The sequence below is a fragment of the Microtus ochrogaster genome, chromosome 2 (genome assembly GCF_000317375.1).
Source record: "Microtus ochrogaster isolate Prairie Vole_2 chromosome 2, MicOch1.0, whole genome shotgun sequence".
In the NCBI taxonomy this organism is placed as follows: Eukaryota; Metazoa; Chordata; class Mammalia; order Rodentia; family Cricetidae; genus Microtus; species Microtus ochrogaster.
In genome coordinates this window covers 46,019,899-46,042,204 of record NC_022010.1, presented here as the reverse complement: position 1 = coordinate 46,042,204, position 22,306 = coordinate 46,019,899, and the positions used below count along the sequence as shown (strand labels likewise).

Genomic DNA, 22,306 nt, shown 5'->3' with positions numbered 1-22,306 from the left:
AAAATAGCTCAATCGCTTATCAAAAACAGTAAATGCAGTGTGATGACTTCATTCAAAGAGATGTGTTGAATAAACACAAGAAAAATTAAGACAGAGGCAAGATTCTGCACATTGTAGAAGTATGTTGCAGAATTTCAAAATTAGATCAAAGATGCATAGGGTTATATGTTTAATATCCCACATAGTAACAAAATAAAATCAACAGACAAAAGTATGCACACAGTAGAAGTGAGTATGATGCCTATTCATGTGTGGAAGGTATTGACTGGAAGAGAACATGGATACTGGAGAAAAATATGCATCTTAATTTCACTAGTGTTCACATGGAATTCTCCATAGGTAAGAATCTTTACACATTAAAGATATGTATATTTCCATGAGAGGAACTTATCCCTCAGAAAACAACAACAATAAAAATCTACACACACAACAATGAAAGCAATCAATGTAAAAACTATCAACACTGAAAGAAGTATGGCCAAGTTGACTACTCGTGAAACACCCTTGTATTTTAACTCACCTTTCTCAGGTACAAAATTCTTCTCAGGGCTTGGCTGTGGGTTTCTGAATCTGCTTCCATCAGTTGCTACATGAAAGCTTGTGCTTATCTTTCAAGGTATGTAAAATAAAATAAGAAGAAAGAAAGAAAGAAAGAAAGAAAGAAAGAAAGAAAGAAAGAAAGAAAGAAAGAAAGAAAGAAGGAAGCCCCAAAACTCTTCTCAGTTTTGCCCGCAGTTCAAACCAGTGGCATTTAGCATAGCAGTGAGCACCATTTCTAGGTTGTGCTAGGGGAATCTCTGGTGGGATGACCTCTATGCTTAGCAAGCTTATGGCTGTGATTATTCCCCCAGAAAACTTGTAAAGCACAGACCAAATGAGACGTGGACTTTAATGACTTGGTTTCCTGGTTTATGAAAGAGAACCAGAAAGCTGCACAATGAATCATGTTGCTTTTGAGTTGGATACACCATGTATTTTGAGATGTCCTTGTTATGTTAACCTGTCCGGATAGATGACTTGAGAAGTGTTCCTGAATAAATTAATGAGTAAATAAAGGTCCTTTAGCACCATCATTTTAGGCATATACAAAATCAATTTCAAATGGAACAGGAAAATTACAAAAACAAGACCATGAAATGGGTAAAACAGGTCAGAGGCTGATTAGTGAATAAGGCCTTTTCCATAACATAAAAAAATCAAAAAGAAAAAGGTTAATAAGTCTATTTATCAAAACTGAAATTTCTCGAGGCAAAACTTTGTAAATAAAATTAGAACACATATAATTGTGAGAGTAATATATGGACTAAAGTTGAATCTTTACAAACCTTTTATCATGACAATATTTACCTATACAACAAAGTTGATGGGCTGGAGAGATGGCTCAGAGGTTAAGAGCTCTTCCAGAGGTCCTGAGTTCAATTCCCGGCAACCATATGGTGGCTCACAGCCATCTATAATGAGATCTGGTGCTCTCTTCTGGCATGCAAGCATACATGGAAGAAATGTTGTATACATAATAAATAAATAAATCTTAAAAGAAAACAAAGTTGAAGTATATTAAATATTTGGAGAAAAAGTAAATTTGTATTATTTATTTATTATATGTTTTTTTCACATATATTCCTATGTCTTTATCATTCATTAATCCACTATTTCATGTATTTACAGGTAAATTGTGGTCATCTCCTGTTGCACAGGGCTGTCTTCTCAGTCAAGAGGCCCATGAGTTCAGCTGTGCCCACTTACCTAAGATTGTCCCAGCTCGGCTTGCTGGCTGTTGACGCTCCCTCACAGAGGGAGTTGTCAGTGAGGGTCATAGAATCCTCACTGAAATATCCAGCTTCTCCTCCTCTCCAGTAATATCTAGTTTCATGTAGCTTCGGGGAAGGGAAGGGTATATAGATGGGGAAGGATTCGGGGAGGGAACTCCATGCAGGAAGCTAGTAGGAAGTCATCGTTCATGCTGGGCGCAGCCTTTCCAGGGTGGCTGCTTTACAGCTGTTCAAGCTCCTACCTACAAACCCTTACCCATTACTCTTGTAAGTAATTCTAGTAGAATCATTGGTTCCCTGAATGGACTTTGGTGGGCTCTTACCAGGATTTGTTATTAGGACCTTGAAAGGAGAGGGTAGAGGTTTTTTACATCTCCTGTATGGGAGGAATTCTAGCAACATCCTCAAACACTTCAGCGTGACAGTTCATAGACTGTTCTATTCATATGAATATTCATACAATGAAATGAACTGGGTATCCTGTCCACCTCATTCTTCCCTTGGGGAAGCTAGGCCAAGATACCTCATCCAGTTACCAACTGTGGTTAGGCACTGGAAGATTCTGCTTAAGTTTGGTTGGAGTCACTGTGAATAGTTCAGCTTTGGCTACAAATGCCCCTCCAAAGTGCATCACACCTAGAGCCCATAATCTTTTAGACCTGCTCAATCCTGGGGTTGGGCCAAGGCTCGCACCATTATTGATTGCCTACTGCTGAGGGGGCTTCCTGGTCCAAGGGCATCACAACTGCTTCAACTGGTTCCAGTTAGACTAAGGGATGGATAGACTAGCCTGGCTAACTTCTCTGGATACTGAAGCTCATGTAGACTCCCTGTAAGCGTGCAGATCTTGGGGATGAGGGACATAGCACCTTGCCACTGAGGTCCAGGGCAAAATCTTGTGTTTACTACTTTGCCCTAGCCACAGTGTCTGGGGACTTAGCCTGTTCTGTATTGTTCGAGGTTGGGCCCCTTGGCCACTTAGACTGGCAAGCGGGTGGGTCACATCTAGTCATATAGCTACAGCACCTGTAGCATCCTAGGAGCCCACCAAGGCCCACATTGCAGTCAACAATGATGCATACTGAAACAGGTCTCTCTCACTGGTGTTTACCTGATACCAAGATAGTTATAGGACAATATCTTTGAGTTGTAGCATGGAAAAACTATTCTGAGATTGGCTCTGTGGGTCAAAATTTCTGTCCTCTCCCTCCTCCTGTATCCCCAGGGCTTCTTGAAATGGAGTATTGTATAAGTTTTAAGAGATGTAAAAGTGCCAGGCCTTCTTCTGGCTAAGCAGGAGGACTGGGTCAGCATGTCCTCCATCCTGCACCAGTCAGGGAGGGACCTGGAGCATTCGTACTGTCTCTGTCTCCAAGTTCTGTCTGCTGCATGTCATGACTCAGGTTTCACACCTAAAACCATTTCTCAAAGTGTTGGCTGAGATGTCTGTGGTTTGTTAACTGAAGATTCTGTAGCAGAGGGGGGCTGCACCTACATTAACCATTCTAGAAGGCTTATTGGCAATTAAAAGTTCAATGACTGTGGGGAGATGGAATGTGGCAGCTGCAGAGTGAAACTGTCTTGGGCCATTTTAGCTCCCCAAGTGTGGGGAGCAAATGAAGTCCTGATGGCCATATCAAGAAACCCAGTGTTTCAGGTGCAGGGGAATGGCCATGCCTTTCCTGGGTGAGGTTCAGAGTAATAGCAAAACCTTCCTTGGGTCTGAGTGTGAGTGTTGACTGTGTGCTGAAAATGTCTACCATAGCTTTCTCACTGTGGTTCTTTATAGCCAGAAGACTGCCCCCCCCCCCAATAGGAACTGTTCCTACCAAGATTAGCGAAACCTGCTTCCTTGCTCTGTATAAAATAAAAAAAAAAAAAAATCTGAGCTTCCAGGTACTGAGGCTTCTCATCAGACTCCAGTTTTTATGTTCATGTGTCCACGTTATCTGTGTTTGTCCCTTCTTCATTTCCTGGCTGACCTAGTTAGGTCAAACACTGGAGCTGTGCAGGGCACAGCATCTACATGTTGTTTATTGCCTACCTCTGTGTGTGAGACCCAGCATTTGTGTGACTTCGGTAAATCCTCCTGGAACATACAGATAGCTAGTTTCCACTTACTTAAAATTCTAGCGTCTGGGACCTATAACAGAGGTTAGAGATCTAGCCTATGCAGCCACTAGTGCATTCGCAAAGCGTCTTGATAATAGCTTTCTTCGTTCTCTTACACAAACTTTCCGTGAAACTATGACTATATTCATATGAGACTTGGGATACCTTAATCTGCATCTCTAGTCCACGGACACTCACATTTGTCTCTGTAATAAACTCTCTGTCATTCCCGCTAAGGTGAGAGCCGTGTTTTGCTTTTGTTTGATTTTGTGCAGACTGTGGAGCGTCTCATGGCTTTCCATTTATCTTTTGCAGCCTGGTCAGGCAGGACGGCTGTAGGACACGCTCCAGCTTAGGCTCTGCTATCTCCTTTACAAACTCACGCCCAACCTGTCTGGCTTTCCCTGGTCTCTGATTGCATCCCATTCTGTTCACTGTCTCCCGCGTTCCTTCGCACACATGTGCTGTACTGCAGAATCTGGAAACAGGAGAGTTTGGCGGGCGGGGGCGAGAAGAGGGTATTGGAGGGGCGACTCCATTATCTCTGCAGCCCAGGGTAGCCTTCTTTCACAGTTCACAGTTGAGAATCTGTGTTTCAAACTAGAAATTATGCCTTTTAAAGGCCATTTCACAGAGTCCGGAGAAGTCTTTTGTTTGTCCCAAGCGCAGGAGATACCCTATCTGAGGCAGAGGCTGGAGTTGTAAAGAACACCCTCCATCCCCAAAAACAGTAAGCTATCCATCACACTCAAGGTGACCACAATGCTGAGGAACCCCCGGGGATGTAGTTGAGTTGGTAGACTGGCTTGTTTGTGTGCTTAGCACCCACAGGGAGCTGGGATTCATCCTCAGCACTGCATAAAAGTGGAAGTAATGCCCTTAAGCACTTATGAGGTGGAGGCAGCAGAAGAATCAGTTCAAGCTCATTCTTGGCTACACGAGTGGGAAGCCAGCCTGGAATGCATGACACCTTGTGTCATAAATAAATAGTTAAAACAAATGTTAAGGTTGATGGTGATGTTTTAGAAAAATACTAGGTAGTACCAAAAAGCAAAGCAAAACAAAACAAAATGTTTGCTCTTTCCTGCCTTTTATTTTGAGGCAGGTTCTTCCTATTAGCCCAAGCTGAGAATCTGAGATGACTTCTAGAATGCTTAATTGGCAGTTTGAATATTGATCCTCTTAAAATTTGTGAAAGGTGTCTGTGGCTGATTCTTATACCTTATATATATTCTTATATCTTTTTGTTCCAACAAAATTGGCCTTTTTCTTAAGATAGTCCTCCAGTTTCCCCCGTGCTATTTTCTTACTAGAAATGTTTCTTAGATATCAGCTTCCTCATGCTTGTAAGTAGCAGTATATAAACAGGATGCGTAACTCGGGCAGGTGGTGTTCAAAGTACTTTTCATATATGAATTTATACCTTATGAAATATTAGCTCCATTTAATAGACTAAACTGAGACAAAATAAAAGAGGTAAAGCTCATGCATGGGCACGGAGCTAGTAAGTTTTGTAGCTAGGATACAATCCTAAAGAGGTTCCCATTTGTTCTCAGGAAATGCTAACCACATCAACCCCCAGAAGTCTATCCTGCACTACCCATATCCAGGTCTGAGAAGTCTATCCTGTACTACCCACATCAGCCCTGAGACTTTTACCCTATACTGCCCACATCAGCTCTTGATATCTATCCTGAATTACCCACCTCAGCCTTGAAAAATCTGACCTAAGTTTACGTCCTTGTTTGCACCTGCAAATAAGTTTGCAGTATCCTCAGGACTACAGAGAGTTAATTACCTCTGGATAACCCAGCCGCATCTGTTGCTGCCTTGAGAAAGCACCTGGTAGCAGGAACTATTTGCTTTATGCCCTTCAGGGAAGGGTCACCTTTCTGCATGAAAAATTCCCACTTTCCAGGCATAAAATATGTACATAATGAGGGCAGAGCACTGAGATCAAGTTTGACTGCTTCTTCAACTGCAGTTTCTTGTATTTATCCAATTTTTTATTCTTTGGAAATGTCAGATAAGACATGTTTTCATCATATCCACCTTCTACATCTCTGCCTCTTAATTTCTCCAGAATTTACCTAATCTTGACTGGCACTGAGTGCTTGGCGGACCATAGGGCAGGGTGGGAGATACCTTTTTAAAATGTATATAATACCATCCCCCAGGACGTCCTGCTGAACCACTCAGCTACAACTTAACCCATGTGCGGGAACTTCTTTATACAAATTACAGTGCAGAACAGATTTATTTTCATCCATGAGACAATAAGGAGGAAAACATTCTTCAGGCAAGTGGAAAAGACAGACTTTAAATTACTGACTCTAGGACCGGCAATAAAATGGCTGCTCCTATTTGCCACCACTCAGTTGGCAGCTTCCAAGTCAGGGTGACAGGGTGCAGGTGTGTTTCCTCTCCCTTCTCCTCCTCTTCCTCCTACATCTGAGCCTCCTCATTTCGCCTCTTCAGCTCAGCGATTTCCTTTCCCAACAATTCTTCATTTGTGTTCTGTTTAGGTATGAACTCTCTCACAAATTTTAATGTCTACATAAATAAAATAGAAAAGAACTCCATTAAAGAACATCTACGAACCTAGAGGCAGTTGATCCAAATATTAGCCATGAACCAGCAGTGCCCAGATTATAGCAGAAAAATATTCCCAAGCTCTGTCAGACCCACTAAATCAATACCTGCATCTTCAAATGGACCAGGTGATTCATATGCATATTGAAGGTCCCAAACCCAAAGAGCAGATCAAAGACATTTAAAGCCTCTAGGTAGATGCAAGTGCCTACTTGCAGTGAGTGATGAAGAATATCAACGGTGGAGATCACTTTAAGGGATACGGTTTTCTTGACAAGTTTTTCTTTTTAGTTTTTATTTTATGTCTATTGGTATTTTGCCACGGGTGTCTGGTCCCATGCAACTGGAGATACAGACAGTTGTGAGCTGCCTTGTGGGTGCTGGGAATTGAACCTGGGTCCTCTAGAAAAATGGTCAATGCTCCCAACCACTCAGTCATCTCTCCAGGCCCTTGACAAGTTTTCAATCCTGATTACTTGCATCACGTGGAGATTGACTGGCTACAAAGAACCCACTTTCAAGACTTAGTGCTCCGACACAAGGCTCAACTGCTTACACCTTCTTAGAGCCGCTTGGTTGAGCCCATTGCCTAACTGGGGTGGAGAACTTTTGTGCGACATTTTCTTCAATTTGACTTCCTGAGATGCTATGGGCTTAGTGAAAGAGAAGATGCACTTTGAGCCAGAGTGCTCACCAACTATTACGAAGGGATCCCAGAGATTATCAGAACCAGTTGGCTACTTACTTCGGTATCTCCAATATTAAAGGCTGTGGAATACAGATTTTGCAGGACATTGGTTAATTCTTTTTCCATACTTAGAGCAGTTGTCAAACAGTTAAGATGATCCCAGTTGTTTATTTCAGGTCTCTGTTGGAAATGAAGGTAGTCAATTTCCTGTCTCGGGTAATTTCTATTTAAGAGGAGGACTAGGTTTGTGAGTGAGAAGGATTTCACTCTTCGTATAGCACAGTGGAATCAAAGCCTTAACGACTGGCACCTGGCTCCCCTTCAGTCATCTTGATTAATTGATTTGGACATCAGGACAGTAAAAAGATCCTTGACAAATTCAGTTGCTGCATAGCAAGGGTATTAAGGGCAAAAAGTACAGGCTAATAATTGTTCCATTGGCTTTGAAATTCTATAATGATGGTTCAATTTTGTTGTGTAGAAGATAAGTACTTCCTTCATAAAAACACATCTAAAATGACATTACAGATGAATGGATGCGACAGTCTTTGGGTAGCTCTGGCGGTGCCGAAACTCACTCTGTAGACCAGGTTGATCTCAAACTCACAGAGAGCTGCCTGCGTCTGCCTCCCGAGTGCTGGGACTGAAGGTGTGTGTTGCTGCCACTATTCCTGAGCTAGGATACAACAGTTAAGATCAGATTGTTTCTTTGGAGTGTTGGCATTCAGTGAGACCAATGTAGTAAGAGACATTGATGAGACAACAATAATAAATCCTTGAGGGTCTACCTGAATTTTCTGTCAACTGAAAAGTGATGGTACAGCTCCAGGGAAAACTCTTGAGAGCCCTGCCTCTAAGCTCTTCAGAGTATTAGTATAATCTGAGGAGTTTAAGACACAGCTTCTTGGCCCCATTCACAATCAGGTTCCTTGGGTCAGGGTGAGAGTCATAAATTTGCATTTCTCACTGTCCTGATATTGGACTGGGGTTTGTGATACAGAGATCTCCGTGGCTGACTCATTGAGAAAAGCTAAACAGGTCTGTTGTGGCCAAGCTGTAGGCCTGAAGATAATGACTCATGTTCAGCTACTAAGAACAAGAATAAGCTTAGTTAGCTTAGGTAGCAAGCAGTTGTATTTAAGATCTAGTAAAAAGCCCCCAAAGAAATTATCAGAATAGAATTACAGTCACCTGAATATCTGGAAGGCAGACCTTATTACCTCTTCCTGTGATGTATTTCAGAGACTTTTTTGCTTCATGCCATCTTGTCACAGCCTGGTCCTGAACATGTGCTCCAAAACCAGCCACTGCCACCTCATCATTGTAATAGTAACTCTAGGATTGGGGTGAGAATTTGGGGGAAGAGATGGCGATAAGAGAAGTTAAAATTTTAGGTAGTAATGTCATGAAAACAGTTGATTGTCTCAGTGGTCATCTAGAAAAGGTCTTTGGTTGTTCCTGGGTGGCTGGTTTGTCTTTTGAATCCTAGAATTTTCTCTTCCCCTGAACTTAGACTATACCAAAGAGCAGTCACCTAAACAAGTCCCTAATCTTTCTACAATATGACTTGTCTATGGGTCAGATATGTTATCATACACACTATCAGTTTCATTCAGTAACCATATAGATCCATGACAGAAGCCTAGTGCAGATTTACTAAAAATCTAAGAGTAGATTTATTGTACTAATCCTAGAATGCTAACGTTGAGTATGAAATTGCATTAAGGTGTTAAACTGCTTATTCTGAGCCAGGTAATAGTGGAACATACTTCCCAGTACTCAGGAGGCAGAGGCAGGAGGATCTCTGTGAGTTAGAGGCCAGCCTGATCTACGGAGCAAGTTCTAGGATAGCCAGACCTACACAGAGAAAGTCTGTCTTGAAAAACAAAAAACAAAATAAAAAAAAAAAAACAACAACTATTCTGCCACCATTGGCTATTGCCCCAATAACTTTGGGAACTCAACTGGAGAATTGTGATTCTCCTTTTCATAGCCTGTAATTTGCTATCAGAGTTATAAATAAGCAAAGCCTCCCTATTGAACCACTGTTTCACCTAATGTTAGACTGCAAGGTAAGACATTAGTAAATGTATCATCACCCAGATCAGAGCAAAGTCCCCCCATAGCTGCCCAAGAGCCCTACTAACCAAGAAATAATAAACATCACTGATGTTCATCAGCATACAGGCGACTTGATGGATAGCAGTTAAAGACTCGTCGGGAATGATTTCCACTTTTGCTCTCTTCTTAGGTGTCATTTCAGCAAGAGGAAATTTCAGCCCTAAGATGTGCTGCCTACTCACTGGAGAGCCTCTTAAATACTAAGAAGAGTGGTCACAGCCCACTCCTCACAATGAGATGAAATCACGACCACCTGAGGCTGCAAGTGCCAATCTACCAGCAAAGATATTGTGCCTGGGTAAAGAAATCAAGTTAAATGGCGAAAAATGGATTGGAAGGGGATACAAGGATTTGTCTTCTAATTTCTTCAATGGCCAGTCTTTCTTCTCAGTTTCTTTCTTTAAATTATAATTATTAATTAAATTTATCCATTTATTTTACATGCCAACTGGAGTTTCCTCCCCCCACCCCAATTCTCTCCCCTCACCCTCCACCCCAATCCACTCCTTCTCTGTGTCTGTTCAGAAAGGGGCAGGCCCCTCATGGATGTCAACAAATCCTGACATATCAAGTTGAGGTAGGACTAAGCTCTTCCCTTGTATTAAGGCTGGGCAAGGCAACAGATATAAGGAAAAGTTTCCTGGAAGCCAGCCAAAGTATGAGGGCCAGGCCCTGCTCCCACTGCTAGGAGTACCAAAAGTAGATCAAGCTACCACACTGTCACACATATGTAGAGGGACAAGGTAGGTCCCATGCAGGCTCCCTAGCTGTCGATCCAGAGTCTTTGAGCTCCTATGAACCCAGGTCAGTGGTTTCTGTGGGTTTCCTTGTGATGACCTTGACCTGCCACCCCCACCGCCACCCTCAGCTTGAACAAACTTTCCTTCCTTTTATTTTTTATTTGAGAATGCAAGTATACTTCCTGAAGAGTAATGTTTGATATACATCAGATTCTAAGAAGCATGTTGAGAACACGTTTGTTTATAGGAAACACTACAACCCCTTCCCTCCTCATACAGAAGTGAGCTTCCAGTAGACTATGGTAGAGTTGTGAAATATCATAATCCTGTCAGTTAGAAGAGGAGTCGTAAGGATTTCATTAGTATCCTGGCACTTTAAGTTAGCCTTGTAAGCAGAAGGAAGATGAAGAAGTAGAGATAGAAGAAAGGCCTTCCACCTGCAACCTGCCACACCCAGCTGTAGCTAAGAGATGAGGCTGTAATTTACCTATCTCCAAAGTAGCATCTTTTTGACTCCTTTCTTATTCTTGTTTTCAAAGGCTTCTCTGGGGCTCAGCCTGCATCTATTTCTCTATTTTTAGGCTGGTAACGGTGTGCTTGAAGGGATGTGCTGAGTCACTGTTGATGAAAATGGGTTTGCCCTGCAAAGAAAGCTCAAACTTTCTCATCTGGCAGACCTTAACTTTGAGCTAAGCCCTGTCTGCTTGAAGTGAATGGAAATGGCAGCTATCTAGGTGCTAGACTAATCCAAGCTTCAGGAGGGTGAGCAGTAAGAATCATGATGTGTGAGACAGTTTTAAGGAAATAGCAATTGCCTCAAAGTCCATCTCTGTGAGGTGGTGAACAATGAAGAAGCCTCTTGAGAAAGAACTCATGCCAAGGGAAGGAGCCAAATGTTCAAACTTGGAACAGAGTTAAACAAGGTGATCTTAAAGAAGGAACGATTGCAAACGTGTCTTTCAGGTACCATTTTTGCTTCTTGACCCAACCCTGCCTTTGTTTCCAATAGAGTCTGAGATTACTCCTAGAAAAAGAGAGGTGGTTTTAGACAGTGTCTCTCAGACCACAGTTCATGTAGAAATGGAATCACTTGGGACCTTTGTTCCAATGCAGAATTGTGATTGGTGGAGGCTGAGGTGTTGCATTCCTAGCCTACTGCCAGGTACTGCCTGGGCAGGGCCGTGCCTTGAAGAGAATGGGTTAAATAATATTCCTGAAAGTGATCAGTAATGTTCTGCCAGGCATCTATGACACAGTTGGGAATCTTTGAGTAAGATGGAAGTGGAGGCATTCTCTAGAGACTGCTGTGCTGGCTTGACAGGAACAAGCTGTCAGGTCCTCCATGGCAGCATCCTGGAGAGGCAGACATGTGAGGGCATTTTGGAATAGCTGGGCTTTGGAGGTCAGAGTAGGCCAAAAATATGGCACCTGTGCAGATCACTCACCATTATTTTTAAAGACATTTCTTCTTGTTTCATTGTATGAGTATTTGCCTGCATATATGTATATGCACCATGTGTGTGCCTAGCCTGCACAAGTCGGGAAGGAGATCATAAGACTCTAGCCAGATTGAGAGCTACCGTGTAGGTGAATGCCAGATGATTTCCACCGGCCTCAGCTGTCCTTGGGAATTCAGGTTCTATGTTGGAAGTCTTTACTCCAATGTATCTGGTGGTCGCGATGGAAATCTGTGTTGTGTATAGAAATGACAAGTGGGGAGGACAACAGCCACTCTGCGAGGCAGGCTTTCTTCATTCAACACGGCTACAGTGATGGTCCTCACCAGGACCTGTCCAGCTTCTTTCTGTAGAAAAGGAATATTTATTCATCATGTTCCCTTTTCTTGTCTTTCATTGCGAGCTGGAAGGGAGCTAGGTCACTATTTACTGTTGTGTATGTAAGCAGCTGCTTATTCCCAAACAGAAAGCAGTCCACTGCACTTGTTAGGCCCAGGTTGTGTCTGGAACCAAACAGTCCCCCACCCTCGACACATACACACATACAGTGACTGGAACAAAATTGGATTGTTTTTCTTTTTTACATAACTGTACAGAGATAGCAGTCTAGGGAGCATAATACTCTTACTTCACACAGAGATTCTATTTTGGGGTTCACAGTGGTTGACTTAATTCCCTTCATTTTGTCTATATCCCAGAAATACTAGAAAAAGCCAGAGTAAAGCATAGCCATGCCTAAGAGATTCTTCCACATCTCTCTGACCAATATTTGGTCAGAAGCTTCAAAAGAGGGTGCAATTAACAATTTCAGAGAGGGAACCATTTGCCCTAGTGAAACCTAGAGCACCGTGGTTAAAGGGAGAAGAGGTTATGAATTGTAGGGAGAAAACTGTCTCCATCACAACTCACATTGTGTGTGTACATGTTTTAGTGTGAATTTCCTGTGTGCCAATTGTTCATAACTATTAAGCTACAAGTGTCAGCTATCTCTGCAATTCTGGTTGGTGAAGTGATAGGGTTTTTAATAGAAGGGCTACTGATTCTTGTGGGAACCCTTTTTCCTTGTCTGAGAGACCTTCGTGGCCATCGCTTGAATAATTGTGAATCTAGATAACTAAAAAGTGTCAGCTGTCACTGTATTTTCTTGGGCTCAAATTACAGTTTGTTGTCCTGCTTTTAGTTAAATGTCACAGTTGCTCAAGAACACTGTTCAAATGTCAGTTACCTCAATTGTACTTACTGTACACAGTACAATGCGTTTATTATGAAAGAGACAAACTTTAGCTCATCAGTTTACAGACCACTGCATGAATAGCAGTATTCGCAACGCTCACTGGTCAATCGTGTTAACTTTTCACAAAGTAAACTTCTAGTGCTTGGTGTTTGGCTTCTCTGGTTTGCTGCTCAGTTCATGCAAGGTGGGTAATACAGACAGCTATGTTATTTCTTTGTCTGCCAGTGGTAGATTAATGTGCCATATAATAAAATGAACGATAGTAAGAGGGGATGAGGTTGGATGTAAAGGAAATGGAAAGTGATAACAGTACTTAAATGAACTTACAGAAGATCTAGAGGAATTGTATCTACTTATCTATTTATCTTTATACATCTCTAACAACCTAGTCAGTTAAGCAGAACCGGGAGTGTTATTCTTTTTTAAAGATATGGTGGTGGGGGACTGGTCTCACGAGAGGCAGCAGTGGGTCACCCGAGGCCTTGGTGGGTCCCCAGAGACCTAGGTGGGTTCCCTTGGCAGGTGAGAGACAGACTGATACATAATGCAGAGAGAGTGTTTGGGTATAGAGTTTATTTAGTGGGTTATGGAGAGGAAAGGGAAGGGCAGAGCGGAAGAGGGGGAAATGAGAAAAGGGGGAAAAGGAGAAGGGGGAAGAAGTTCCTCTTCAGAAGAGGGACAGGAGAGAGAATGCAGGAGAGGAGGCAGGAGATCTGCTTGCCTCAGCTAAAGAGGGGGAGGTTGGGAGTGGGTGGAGCTTGTCTCTTAAAGGGAGAGGGTACCTAGGTGACAGGGAAGGTCAGCAAAATAATAACAAGGAGTAAGCGTGGGCATGCATGTGTATTTAACATTCATATCTTTAAAATTCACATATAACAAACAAGTACACATATATTATTTGTATACAGAGACAGAGACAAATTGAGGCACAGAGGAGACAAAGACAAGGCAGAGAAGGGATCTTTGTCTTAAGAACTTTGGAGTCTGGTAAGTCCACCATCTATAATGCTAGAGAAAGGAGCACCAGCAGACTGGAGAGCTAAGGAGAACACGCTGCAGTTCAAGTATGACTGTTTCTGCAGCAGAAATTTGCAGCAACCCTTCTTGTTCAGGAAAATCTTGAGGTGATGAATGGAGGTCCACCATCCACATTATAGACTTTTTATCTCATCTAAAATCCAATTCAACGGGAGCATACATGGTAATGTTTGACCAAATATCTAAGAAATGTAACCCAACATGGATACACAAAATTAACCACCAGGAACTCTTCCCAAAGGCAGACTCTTGGACATGCATGAAGAACTGGTTTATGTTAGATGAAGACCATATAAAGAAGGTGACACAGGTTTGAAAGTAAAAAAAAAAAAAAATTTAAAGGTGACATCAAAGGACTTGTTAGAGTATTTCAGAGAATCAAAGCCCAAAGACTCTAACCTTACAAATTGACCCACTTGTAGAAATGAACGTGACAACTCAGCAAAGCTCTGGGAAGACTCCCCCTCCAGACCATCAGATGCAGTAGGGACAAGAAGGCAAGCATGGCTCAAGTCATTCTCAAAAGTACAAAGAAAACATTCTAGCTAATATTTTTTAAGCTATTTTCACTCATAATTTCCTAAAACTTAGTTCTTTTATATTGGCAAAACTATTAAAGCCTCCAGAAAGATGCAGTATTTTTCACTGAATATTAAGAATGATCTGGTTTCTGCTTGTGGGTCATTTTCATGGTCCTGCAGCATCATGCAAAATGAGGTAATTCTCTTGAATACACAATCTCATGGCTCAAATGGATGCTGCTTCTGGGGGCTGGGGGCGGGGAGTGGTGTTGATAGCTTCTCTGCAACCCTGAAGGTCCCACTAAGGTGCATGTACTTAGTAAATTTTACTGACATTGCATTAGTGACAACGTTACGTCTTATGAAAGGCAGTACAATAGGTACAAGAATGTTAAGAGAGAATTACAGACAAGATCTAGACTTCGTGTGTGCCCCCTACTCCTCCCCAAGCTTCAGTTTCCTGATGTGTCATGTGAGCGTGGCTGCAATGGCCCTCTGTGCACACAAGATTGATTTGAACCAACACATAGAAAGTGCTGATAAAAAGAAAATGACTGGTTCTGGGCTCCGGTTGATTAGCGATAGTTACCTTGTGGCATTCTCGTAATTGTCCATTGCAGTTGAGGTTAGGCATTGCGCTATTAAGAACATACACTGCTTGGTGAAATGCCTGAGAAAATAACTGAAGGGAAAGAAAAGTTTATTCTTGCTCTGGGTTTCAGAAGTTACAGACCAAAGCTGTCTGGCCCCATTGCTGTGAGATGAGGCAGAGTATCTTGTCAGCAGGTTACACTGAAGCTCCCCTTCAGAAATCAGAAGGAGAAAGAGGGAAGAAGGAAAGGACAGATGAAAGCTAGTTCACTACTCCCAACTTTTTTCCATTCATCTTAACTTCTATGCTCGCTGATTGTAGTCTCACTGGTATAATTTAAAAAGAGAAGAAAAAAAAATTTTTGGCCACCCGTGAGGTCGCTGGTCTCCTTTTCCGTGCTATCTTCTGCCCTGCTTCCATGGTACTGCCACAAAAAACTCAAGGTTTGTCATTTTCTTTATGATTACCTGTTGTTCTATGTTTTGATTTTGGGCTCTTTGTTTGTTCTAAAAAGTCTTCTGGGTGAGCTCAAGTTCTCAGCATTGTGAGATCTACTATATCCCTCCTTTCCTCATCCTGGGCCCCCATCAGCATTCATGAACAAGTTCAACAAGTCTACAGTATGGGAGAATTTTGTGTTTGCTTCTCTCCTTCTGGATTCATCCAGCTTCTTCAGTTCTGAAAACACCTTTCATTGTAAACTGACAAAGTTACAAAGGGGAGTAAGAATAGAGTCTTGGCTTCTGAACGTAAGAAGATGAAGACGACAAGACATCTAATGTGTGAATTTTCCGGGAAAGCAGACCATTCCACTAAGTAACTGAATGCGACTTAACTGAGGTATCCTGCTCAGAGGTTCTTATGGTTGTCTGTGAGCTGCCCCCCCACAGGTTCATACGTTTGAAGAGTTAGCCCCCAGCTGATTACTGTTAGGGAGGTCTTGGAACTTTTCCGACATGTGATGTAGTTAGCTGAACAGGTCATGTGGGTGGGGATGTACGATTATAGCTAGTCCTCATTCTGGCCCAAGTTCTCTACTTCCTAAGAGATTTGTTGAGTCAGATACCTTGTGTCCCTGCTACCATGGACAGAAACCACTTCTGGGGCGGTGAACACTGCAGTGCCTCCCCACCCTGAAACTGGGATTCAACCTGAATTCTTCCTTCTCCAAGTGACTTCTGACAAGCATTTTGCCACAGTGACTGCTGTACACAGCGCCCCCAACTGTGCTGTATGCGCTACAATACTTTTCGTGAGCTTTGGGCAAGGGGCTGGATGTTGAAATACACAGAGACAGACAGACACACGGACGTCTAATCACTGGTAAGAAGCCCTTTATTCAATAGCACCATGGAGGCTTATATACCCAACAGTCCAGTGGGCCAACAGGTGAAAACCTTCTCCTCTGATCCTCAAGGCAAGGCACAGCTTTTAGTAACTCAAATCAGAAGGCTCTAACAGGAAAGAGCAGCTGAAGACCAAAACTCCATATGGTCCCAACAGTGACAAGTTAAGCAACTAATACAAGGGGTGGTCTGAAGCCCCAGGAAGATGATTTGACTCACACCAGTCAGACATTTTCAGGACTCACCTGAGCATGGCATAACGCATAGTTCGCACAGCAGAACTAGGATGGGGAAGACTGGAAGCTAGTATACTATTTGCTTCCGACCAACTTTTGTGACTTGTCTAATGTTCTAAACTTATATTTTTACTAGCTTTATATTATCAGAAGCAAAGGATTTTTTGTTTGTTTGTTCCAGAAAAAATAGACCTGAGAGATTTGTTTTATTCAATGTGACTTCTCTTAAGCAGAAAGTGCCAGACATTTCTAACAGGCGAATGACTGGACTCTGCGAGGAGTGGTAATTCTCATCTTGCCTTTCCTTCTAGGGCTTGGTATTCTACAGGCACAGAATGCTGCCTGTCAAAAGCACTAGCTTCTGCCCTCATGTTTTCTGTGCAGAACTGATGAGAAAAGAAGACAGGACGAGTGGCCTGCAGTGTGGATGTTGGTTTTCCCTGGTTATCAGTAATGAATGTAAGACACACGTGACGGCACCTTGCAATAGAATAAGCAATTTTAAATTCCACCTGTCTTAATTACCAGGCCAGGACTTTGTTGCTGGCTTAAAGACACAATCGCTTTACTTTTCCTGTTTTTATGTTTCTAAAGTCATCAAGTGAGCAGTGTTAGGCACAGAACTGGGATGTGAATTTGATCCCAGAAAGTTCTTTCCCTAGGATTTTTTTTCTCAGGAACTCACCAGTTAGTGCTCCTCTGATTCCCTGTAGAACTCCTTGGGCAAGCAGTGCCTAGGCCCTGCTTCATTTCCAGAAGCTCTCAAGGCTCTAACGGACTACAACTAGGGGTGAAGGGGCATCCCCAGGCCCACACACAGCACCTGCTGTTGGCAGCCTTGAGTGAAGCTATAAGACTTGATGGCAAATGTGTCTTTATGTTATTTTTTTTAATTTATGTTTACTTTAATGTGTGAATGCTTTATCTGTCTGTATGCCTGCATGCCAGAAGAGGGCATCAGCTCCCATTATAGATGGCTGTGAGCCACCACGTGGTTGCTGAGAATTGAACTCGGGACCTCTGGAAGAGCAGCCCGTGCTCCTAACTGCTGAGCCATCTCTCCTGCCCCCATATTTTTGCTCATATGTGTCCTCAAAGCCCAACTGTGCTCTTAGCAGTTAAAAATACAGGTGCCTCCAGGATTGTATGTGATAAGGCAGGCTTTCTTATTATTCTGTTGGGTTCCACAGCCTACTGTGGTTTTGGTTCCTGTCCTGGAACTAGCTCTTGTAGACCAGGCTGGTCTCGAACTCAAAGAGATCCGCCTGCCTCTGCCTCCCGAGTGCTGGGATTAAAGGCGTGTGCCACCATTGCCCGGCTCACAGCCTACTTTCAATCCTACTTCTCAGCTTTCTTCTTGTCAACCAATCTCCGCAGACATGGTGGATCTCCATTCCCTGGTTCTTGAAATCTAGGCCAGGTGCATGTGGAGCTATGAGCTGGAATATAGCCGCCAGCTTTCCTTGCCCTCCTCTGACCCCACACTAGCAGTAACTCTCCTAGGTGAGCGGATGCCTTTGTTTGCTTTACATTTGAAGCAGTTATCTATGCACCCATGTGTATGTGAGTTCTCGTGTGTGTGCACCTATGTACCATAGTGTATATGTGGCAGTCGGAGAATTTATGAGAGTCGGCGTCATGTGGATCTTGGTGAGAGGAGTTTGAGCCAACAACTTCAGACTTCCAAAATGTAAGAAAAAACAACTTGATGCCTCCATCCCTGGACCCTTTGAGAACTCCATATGGAATTAGACACTTCCCTTCCTGATCCCCCCTTCTCATTTTCCTGCTTTTACCAATTGTACCCTGCTTTATCAATTTCTTCAACAACGAATTAAAAAAAAATCTCTAATCAATCAGTTATGGTTACAAGATTAGCAACCTGAAGCCACAGAGCTGGGGACTCATGAGTACATAATGTATCCTGATGGTGAGGATCAAGAGAACCCTGAAGATGTCGACACCCACTAGCCAACAGGAAGAGCACAGCACCCCCATTCCTGCCTCACCAGTCACCCCTTTCTATCTCTTCTCCTTTTATAGTAAACAAGAGGGAAGAATGTCGGAAACACCTCCCCCACCCCGTGGCCCCCTTCAGTAACTCAGCACCGGCAGCCACATCATCACCACCCACCATCACCACCATCTCCACGGTCGCTACGAGTCACATACCCCGCTATTATCTGCACTATTCCCTTCACAAAGCCAGTGGCTTCATAGTCTGTTCCCTCCTTCCTCCACTCTTGATCAGAGGCTGTCTGTTTACCCCCATCTCAATAAATCTCTTGTGTGAGGTCTGTTGCCTGGCATGAGACTTTGTGTCATTCCTTGAGCCCGATCCACCAAAGTACTCTTTCACGCAATTAAACCCTAATAGACCCACTTGATAAGATAATCAAAAAATATAAACAGTTTGAAGAGTGGTATCCTGCCAGGGTGGATATCACTGCTCCCAGAAGCTATAGGTTGTTAAATGAAAATCCCAGCGCTAGGTGTAGGATACTACCTTATAAGTTATGGGTCAGGGAGATTCCAACAGAAGGCAGGAGGCTATCACTGCTCTTGAATCCCCACTATAAACTAGAGAATACTACCTTGTTGAAGAAACGACATACTTCAACTGCAAAACAGAGAAATCAAGTGGGAACTGAGCTGGAAGGTTTCTCCCTGCTGGACAGTTTCCATAGGGCCAGGAGGTGCTATACAGACTGGTAAGGAGGAAAAGCTGTCAATAGCAAAGGCCTAAGAACTGTGAACTGGAAAACTACCTTTCTAGCAATGCCCAATACAATACACGACTGCTATGGAGGTAGCAACTTTCTGAAGGGACTTGAGGCTCACTCTGTAGGATGGGAATTCATGCCTAGTACTGTAAATCTGGACAAAGGTCTGGAGGTGGTTGTAGACACTGGGTGAGGGGCTACAAACTACTACTACTGGTTTGCTAAAGGGACATGGTACCAAGCTGCCTGCTATATATTTACATTTTTATTTATACCCATAGATTAGTGCTCTCTGCCTCTGTTGTCTGCTACAAATTTCGGTTTGTAGCACTTCTGTTTGTAGCAGACAACAGCTAATAAATGCATCCATATATGGTCAAGGTGCTCAGAAGTTGTAATGGAGTGCTTAGCTCTAAATAGGACATTTGCATAACACACACACACACACACACACACACACACACACACACACACACATGCACTCACACTGCAAGGTTTAGGAACAAAGATAGACATGGGTGGAGCAGTTAAGAGCATTGCCTGCTCTTCCAAAGGTCCCGAGTTCAATTTTCAGCAACCACATGTTGGCTCACAACTATAATGAGATCTGGTGCCCTCTTGAGAAAGAGACCTGGTCAGTCATCTTCATCAATTTAGACCATGAAACCCAATATGGACAAGTTCAACAGAACTGCTCCACCCATGTCTATCTCTGCTTATAAAAAAGGAACCAGATGACATTAGCCATCTGCTGTACATCCTTCAGGTGGGGATCATCCTTTCTACACGAACAGCCCTTGTTTTCAAACTGCATTTAACTTGAAAAACAAAACAAAATCCCCCAATCTTTTCAAGTTTAAAATACGTACACACATGAGGGCAGAATATGGAGATTTTTAACTGTTACTGGCTGGAGAGCTGGCTCAGATGTTAAGAGCACTGGCTGATCTTCTCAAAGACCTGGGCTGGATTTTCAGCACGCGGAGGGGAGCTAACAGTACTCTTTCACTTCAGTTCCAGGGGATCTGCCGCCCTCTTCTGGACCCCATAGGCACTGCACGCACTTGGTCCACAGATATGCATGCAGGCAAAACACCCATACACATAAACTAACGTTTACCACTTAATGTCTATACATTCACTTGGATTTGAATTCCCCTCATCTCGTTTGTCACTGAATGTTTGAGAACCATAAGTGAAGGTAGGAAAAACAAACTGAATGCCCCTTGGGGGCCCTCATAATGTTTGTATCAAGTTCTGTAAAACTAAAGTTTTGCAAAACAAAAACTAAACTTTCTCAAGCATTAAACTCTTTCGTCACATTTATAATGCAAAACAGATTTAATTTTATTTAAAGACGAGCATTAGAAAAATAGAAAAGAAAGCAGTCTTCAGCAATTGGGAGATGAAGACTCTTAAATCACTGACTTTATGATCTCCGGTTTGCTTCTTTGCCTTTCAAAGTTAAATCCCTTCACCTGATGAAGTAGAAGGTTTTTCAGTCTGGACGGTCTTTTGTTTCTGTCTTTCTACTCTTTCCTGGTAATTCAGTTGGCATTTTAAATAATCTTCATTCCGTTTCTGTTTCTGGATCAACGATGTCAAAAAGCTTAAGAGCTACAGACATAAACAGGGAAGAACATTCATTAAGGACCATGCCTTCAATGGGAGGCAATTTATCTAAACTGTAACCTGTGAGCCACCGTCCAGAGCCTAGCAGATACACAGAATCTCAAGTTCTGCCTGAAATCTACTAAATCACTACATAGAGTATTGAGCAGGACCAGGTGATTCATAGGCAGATTGAAGGGCCAAAAGAACTGAGCAAAGACTTTCAAAACCCCCATGTAAACACAGGCACCTGTTTGCCAGAGTGCCAGGGTGTTTTATCAGGGGTGCATATGACTTTAAGGAACAAGCTTCTACCTGCGTACTTTTCAATCCCCTCTCCTTGAATCACGTAGAGACTTTGACTAGATACCCAGAGCCCCTTTTTGAAGACTAAGCTAAGTATTCAGGCCTAAAGTCCAACTATGACATCTCCTTAGAGCCTCTTGGTGAGCATGTTGTCTAACTAGGATGGAGAACTTTTGTGCTATGGTAAATTTTTTTTTGGACTTCCTGAGACATTAAGGGCTTGGTGAACTGAACTCTACTTTGAGGAGGGATTTTCATCACCAGCCAGGAAGGTTTCATCAAGACTACAGAACGATCACATGGCAAATGGTGCCTCCCAGCTGGCAGCAGCATCGCCTACAACTTGCTTCAAAAGCAAGTGGAGACCCCACGCAAAGCATATTAAACGAAATAAACTGTGGGTGGGTGCCAGCAGTTTTGGGTAGCGAGTTCTCCAAGGGTTTCAGATCAATGAGCTTAGGCATTTCTGAATGTAAACTTACAAGCTGGCACCAGACCATTTTGTATAATTGTATACTTGTCCAGAACACCTTGCTTCTGGGAAAGCTAGGTTGTAATGCATCGTACCCTTCCTTCCTTAGATCTCCAGCCTCTCGGGTACTAGTTACACTCAGCAATGGGTTTCTGTTCTTCCTTGAGGATAAACACACATACGTAATGTGGAATGTACTTCTGTCTGCACACTTCATAGGCAAATTGCTAGCTGAAAGTGAGAAATGACCTTGGGAGAATCAACTAACTACTTACATCAGATTCACGATCCAGACAAGCTCTCGTGTTTAGATTTAACAGGATCTGTGTTAATGTTTTTTCCAGCTCCTGAGCTAATTGTAGGGCTTCTGTAGGAGTGGTTATTTCATTCATATTAGGCTTCTGTTGGAGAGGAACAGAGTTGTTAATTTCCTTCCTTGGGCCAGGTTATATTTTTACTTTACATATAATGATAAGACGTGAACAATCCAACAGTTTCCATAATCTTGAGTGCCTTGGGATTGGCTGAGTCTGGATGGCTCACTTGCAAACACTGATTTAAATGATGGGATCAAGGATTTTCACCTGCAGAGATAAAGTTTAATGTGCTACAAATCAAGGCCATTGAGGGTAAATGGCCCAGGTATATAATCAATTATTCCTAGGTTTGGAGTTGTATAGTGATGACAGTTCTGTTTTCTTATTAGTAGATATTTCTCTTTATAAAGGTTTATTAAAAAGAAAAA

The 22,306-nt window shown here is 42.7% G+C and overlaps 2 protein-coding genes across 2 annotated transcripts in view; both read right to left on the bottom strand.

Annotated features, from left to right (window-relative positions):
* Nucleotides 1–6,268: 6,268 nt before the first annotated feature.
* LOC106144205 (ferritin, mitochondrial-like) lies at nt 6,269–9,422 on the bottom strand. Its single transcript, XM_013351808.2, has 4 exons — nt 9,312–9,422; nt 8,356–8,499; nt 7,222–7,344; nt 6,269–6,437 (listed from the first exon to the last, which is right to left on the bottom strand). The coding sequence occupies exons 1-4, from the start codon at nt 9,420–9,422 to the stop codon at nt 6,330–6,332; spliced, it is 486 nt and encodes a 161-aa protein (XP_013207262.1). The 3' UTR covers nt 6,269–6,329.
* Nucleotides 9,423–20,578: 11,156 nt separating this feature from the next.
* Nucleotides 20,579–22,306, bottom strand: part of LOC101987459 (soma ferritin-like) — a gene marked incomplete at its 5' end in the record, with an annotated part of 24,945 nt that continues 23,217 nt past the window's right edge. Inside the window, 2 exons of the mRNA XM_026787552.1 lie at nt 20,579–20,789; nt 21,837–21,962. Of these exons, the coding sequence (XP_026643353.1) occupies nt 20,637–20,789; nt 21,837–21,962 (279 nt within the window). The remainder of the gene's footprint in view (nt 20,790–21,836; nt 21,963–22,306) is intronic.